Genomic DNA, 5518 nt, shown 5'->3' with positions numbered 1-5518 from the left:
GGTCATGGTAGTGGTATTCCAAATCCTCCGGATAGGACATGCTCCAAGATGTCCTATATGGTTCTTGAGTGTTCACCTCTTCCACGGTATTGACCTTCAAAGCAAGGTTTGTACCTCTTGCCATTCCTATAGCACGATTACGAGAATCTTGAGAGTTTTGTTCGGCCACCTTGAGAGCTTGCATCTCATGCACCACTTGTTGGGAGGTAAGTGTAGGATAGTTTCTCTTCCAAGGAGACTCTTGACATCAATGGGTTCATAAGGCATCATGCAATCAATATACATGTCCTTGCTCCAAAATTCATCAATATGTTGGGCACCCACATTCCGAAAGGCATCAGCAATGGTTATACATCTCGTGATGATCTTCATCTGGCACTATACTTGTTTCTCTTCATGCTTTCACTTCCCATGAAGATGATGGACAAACCCTCCCAAGCTTCCTTGGCGGTGGTGAATTTCGGAACATAAGCCAAGTCATTTGTCCCCACACTTGTTTGAAACATGTTCAAGGCAATAGATTTGAGTTGGTTATCAACCTCTTCTCTTCTGGTCAACTTGTCGGGGTTGTAAGGCTTGTAACCTTCCATAATGATTCTCCAAAGTTCATTGGAGGCACTACAAACATGAGAGCGAAACTCAAATTGCCATGTATTAAAATCTTCAACATTAAACTTGGGTGGATCACCCCTATTGTTTATATGAGGATGGGGAACCGGGATATCAGGAGAGAGGAATGGTGGAGGAACAACATCGTAGCTCCCACCGACACTCGCTCTAGGAGAAGCATTGGGGGTTTTAATTTTGTCTAAGTGATCACCATCCAAGGGCTTGCTAGAAGAGGGTAAGCCCGAAGCATCTCCCTCTTCTAAAGAGCCCTTGTCCTTTTCCTCTTCGACGGGAGCGATAGGGGGCAGCAGGTTATAATCCCTGAAAGGTATATCTTTATACTTTCCATTTGAGCTTCCATGGAGGACCTCAAAGATGTTTCCATCAACTTGAGATCTTCCATAGAGACCGGCTTCGTGGCCCCTTCTGCAACCTCATCGTCCGACATACTCTTCGGCGGTTAAGCCCGCAATAAGAGACGAGGCTCTAATACCAATTGAAAGGATCGTATAGCGCACCTAGAGAGGGGGGGGGGGGTAATTAGGTGCTAACCAATTTTTACTTCTTTTTCGATTTAGGCTTGACACAAAGGAATTCTGTAGATATGCAACTATGTGAATTTACCTATATGACAAGATCAACTACTAAGCAAGATATAGCTAGACAAGATATAGTAGAGCTAATAAGGATAGAGGTAACCGAGAGTGGAGCACGTGGAGACACATAGATGATTCCCGTAGTTCCTTCCTTTTTAGGGGAAGTACGTCTACGTTTGGAGGAGTGTGGTCGCCGCGAAGGCCAGACCAACACCACAAAGGCCTCACTCAGGTCTCCTGTGAGGAACGCCACAAAGGCCTAGCCCACTTCCACTAAGGGATTTCCTCGAGGCGGAAATCGGACCTTTACAAGGTTCTTGGGGCACACATCCACAACGAATTGGAGGCTCCCAATATCTGTAACAACACAACAACAACTAAAACAAATTAACCACAAACAACTAGGGATTCCAAAGAGGAACACTAGCAAAGGGGCCCTCAAGCAAATGAGCGGGAAATGCAAATAGCTTCGGTGAAGATGTAGATCGGAGTCTTCTCCTTCGATTCTCCAAAGATCAAGAGCTTTGGATGGTTGGAGGAGGAGATCTAGTGAATATTATGTTTCTTGAAGTGGCTCTAATGGTGGATGAACTTGAGCAGGATTGAGCAGCTTGAGGTGGAGGAAGAAGGGGGGTATTTATACCCCTCCCAAAATCGAGCCGTTCCTGGAATTTTGGTGGCGGATTATCCGGCCTAAGTAAGGGCCGGATTATTCACCCCCCCCCCCGGATTATCCGGGCTTCTGAAAATTTCCGGACAAATACCCGGCCTGGATCCAGGGGGTACTGAGAGCTCGGCCGAAAAGTCCTTAGCCATTTTTCAGGCGCCAGATATGTTGCAAATATCCGGCCCCGGATTATCCGGCCTGGGAAAATTTCCCTGCTTCCTTTTCTCTTGTTTCTCAACACAAATTCAACCACATATATATTCTGCACTAAATCAACGCATATTAGTTTATCACATATATTGTCATCAAACAAACAAAACTATAATCCGAGAGATGTTCTTTCAATAGAGACCTCCGACACACCGCCCTCTACGTATGTTGCGCCGCGTGACCTGATGCTTGATCAAGAAAAAGAAGGGGTGAAATTCTATGAATACACCGTTATCGTACGTGAAGCAATGGACGGAGAGCAATTTTTTAGAGGCGTGTGGGACATGTAATATGTTGCGAAGATGAAAATTCTGAGCAGGAGTGCTAACTAAAGAGTGACCAACATGGGAAATTTCCATACCTTGACCACTAGCCGTGTTGACTCGATCATGTACTTGATACTTGTCACGAACTATCAAATTATGAAGCTCGCGGGTGATATGATTCATTGCACCAGTCGGAGTACCAGTTGGTATCCACCCCATAAGAAGCCACGTGAGCCTCCTTGTCATTAGCAGAGTCATCGTCATCATCTTCAAACCGCCACCAACAGGCCTTGGTCGGGTGGCCTTCTTTGTTGCATATTTGGCAGATGACATCGACCCATGGTGTAGTACGGCGGCGTCCTCGTCCACGGCCACGCCCCCCTCCCGGAGGAGCACGACCACCGCCACGACCTTGTGCAGAGCCGCGATCATCATGGCATTCCTGGCGCCGATCGTCACGGCGATCCCCACGGTCACCGCGATCATCGCAGTCACCGCGGTCACCACGATCACGCGGTTGAGTGGAGAAGCGTCCCCAGCGCTGGCGGTTAGCAAGGTTGGCAGAGGTGTCGAAGTCGTTGTCGGGGGAGCCGTTCAGCAGCTCCTATCGATGTTCATACGCGTTCAGCTGCGCGTAGAGGTGACTGAGGGTGATGGGCATCATCACGACGCCAAGGGCAGCCACGAGCACGTTGTAGGGCGCGCCAAGACCGGCAAGGAGGGTGGTGACCGTGCAGCCTGCAACAGCAAGTTCATCGACAATTCCCTGCATCTTGGTGAGGTATGCCGGCGTGGTCATGTTCAGATTCTTCGTATTTTCCACAACGATGCGGAGGTTCGTGACCTTGGCTTCGCATTGAGAGGTGAACATCTCCTCAAGGGCCTGCCATATTCCGGCGGCGTGCTCGATCTTATGCACATGAGGTAAAACCTCAGAGGAGAGCGATTGGAGGAGGTAGTTTAGGACTGTTTGATCCCGACAGATCCAGGCATCGTAAGCCGGGTTAGGCACCGCCTTCGGTGTCTTGTCGGTGGCATCGTCTGCCGGTGTGACCGGCAGCGTCTCAGGAGGAGCTTCGTTGGTACCATCAAGGAGACCAAGCTGGCGAGCTCCTCGGATCGCCGTAACAACCTGGGCGCGCCATCCAGGGAAGTTGGACCGCGTCAACTTATTAGTTGGCGGATTGCCAAGGTGGAGCACCGGAGTGGTGGAGGAAGAAGCCATGGGCGGAGCTCCGGGACGACGGCGGCAAACGGGTGGGATCTAGGGTTACGGGCGATCAGTTTTGTCGGCGAAGAGGCCGGCTTGATACCATGTAAAACGTGAGATCAGGTAGGAAATATGCCTACTCGGATGCTTTCCGAGATAGGTTGTTATTCTATTTATAGTAGGGCACGTATGCCGGTTTATACAAAGTTCAATACAGTGACTAATACCACTATGTATATCATACGGACTATGTTGTCTAACATGCAGACGCACACGTATAATACACTACTACATTGTTTTCTTCTCTTTCTTACGATACATGAACATGGTGATAGTAACTGCAGATGCCGAGTTACAGATGAATTGGACATTTTGGTAGGAAAAACTTGGTTAGGAAAGCAACCGCAGCATCTGCCTGTCGAAATCCCTATGTGCTATGATTAAGCCCTTGACATTCGTCCACATGATAAGCAGATGCTTTTCTTCTGGTCTCGTCATCCCATTGCCGGCAACAAAGTGATTGTGACTTTCTGCGGCAGTATTGATGACTGGGGACATTCCCTTAATTTGGACCAAATGGTGGGCGCTACTACTACTAGTATTGAATCTAGCCTGGCCGCACATGAATTCAACAGTAGATGTATAATTCCTGTCATTAAGGACATCTCCAGCCGCGCGACGCGAACGGTCGCTCCACGCTAGGGATGTTAATGGGGCCCCGTTCCCCGCAAACCCGTGGGGAATTCATCTATTAGGGGATGGGTATGGGCAACTTTCATCCCCGTAAGATAAAATAGGGATGGGGAGTAAAAAGTCTCCCCATCCCCGCTCCCCGCTGTCCCCCGTTATAATTGTATATACACGTAAATTGATACATTTTTATATGAAATATGTTGTAATATTGTGTCTCGTGTAGTATATTTTAATATTATTAAACATATCATACTAATATGTTATCATTTTTATTTCGTACATATTACAAAGTTGCATATTTCTATGTGCAAAATATATAAGATCATAAAATTACGAGAAGATCATTTGAATTTGGCTTCTTAATGGGGAACCCGATCCCCGCCCCGAACCCGGTGGGGATGGGGATGGGAAAAAAGTCTCCCCGATTACTAAATGGGGATGGGGATGAGATGGCACTCCCCGGTGGGGAGCAGACCCGTTGCCATCCCTATCCACGCAGTGTCCGTTTGCGTCCGATTTGACCGAAAATGCGTCTGACACCCTCTCCAGCGGCGCGACGCAAAGTGACCGGTGTGTCCGCAGAGACGCAAACCTGCCGCAGAGGCGCGACGCAAAGTTCCTGGTATGCGTCAGCTTTGCGTCTCCGCGGACGCTCCGCGGACGCTCCGCGGACGCGCAAAGTGTCCGCTCGCGTCTCCACCGGGCCCGCCTGGCAGCGAGTCTGCATCGAGGGCATCGCTTCGGCGGTCAGCGCTTCCGCGTCTGCGCCGCAGCCTTCGCCATCAATGGCGCGACTGCCTGTTCTGCGCGCGCACTGGCGGGCGGCGGCTGGGCTTCTGCGCCGCCTTCAATGGCATTGTATCCCGCGCGCGGCCGCCCTTAAAAGTCCACCGGCCGCGTTCGTCCTTCGCCCACACTTCCAGTCGCAACACCACCACCGCAGCGCCATGGGGAGGAAGAACGATTTTGAGGCCTCCGGCAGCGGCAGCAAGAGGGTGCCGCTCCCCGTCACGGTGGGGAGGCTCATGCACGGCAAATGGGTGCCGTGCGACGACGCCTGGTCCGGCGTGCAACTCCCTGGCGGCTGGCGGCTCAGCTGCCGCCGGGTGCCCATCCCTCCCGTCCCTGCGCGCGAGCCAGATCGGAGCGCGGAGATCCGGCGACGGAGGCGGTACCTGCCGCCGGACCTCCGCGCCGATCCGGCGTATGCCATCGACTCGCCCAGTTGGTGTACCTATCTGTCGACGGAGACGGATAGGAGAAGGAG

At 50.8% G+C, this 5518-nt stretch overlaps 1 protein-coding gene across 1 annotated transcript; it reads right to left on the bottom strand.

The window, feature by feature from the left end:
- Positions 1-2952: 2952 nt before the first annotated feature.
- Positions 2953-3573, bottom strand: LOC139835617 (uncharacterized). The gene has a single exon (XM_071825477.1). The coding sequence runs from the start codon at positions 3571-3573 to the stop codon at positions 2953-2955; it is 621 nt and encodes a 206-aa protein (XP_071681578.1).
- Between the last annotated feature and the right edge of the window lie 1945 nt (positions 3574-5518).

This window comes from Lolium perenne, chromosome 2 (genome assembly GCF_019359855.2).
Source record: "Lolium perenne isolate Kyuss_39 chromosome 2, Kyuss_2.0, whole genome shotgun sequence".
NCBI lineage: Eukaryota > Viridiplantae > Streptophyta > Magnoliopsida > Poales > Poaceae > Lolium > Lolium perenne.
Note: the sequence above shows the minus strand (reverse complement) of the source record. Positions and strands in the feature narration are given on the sequence as shown.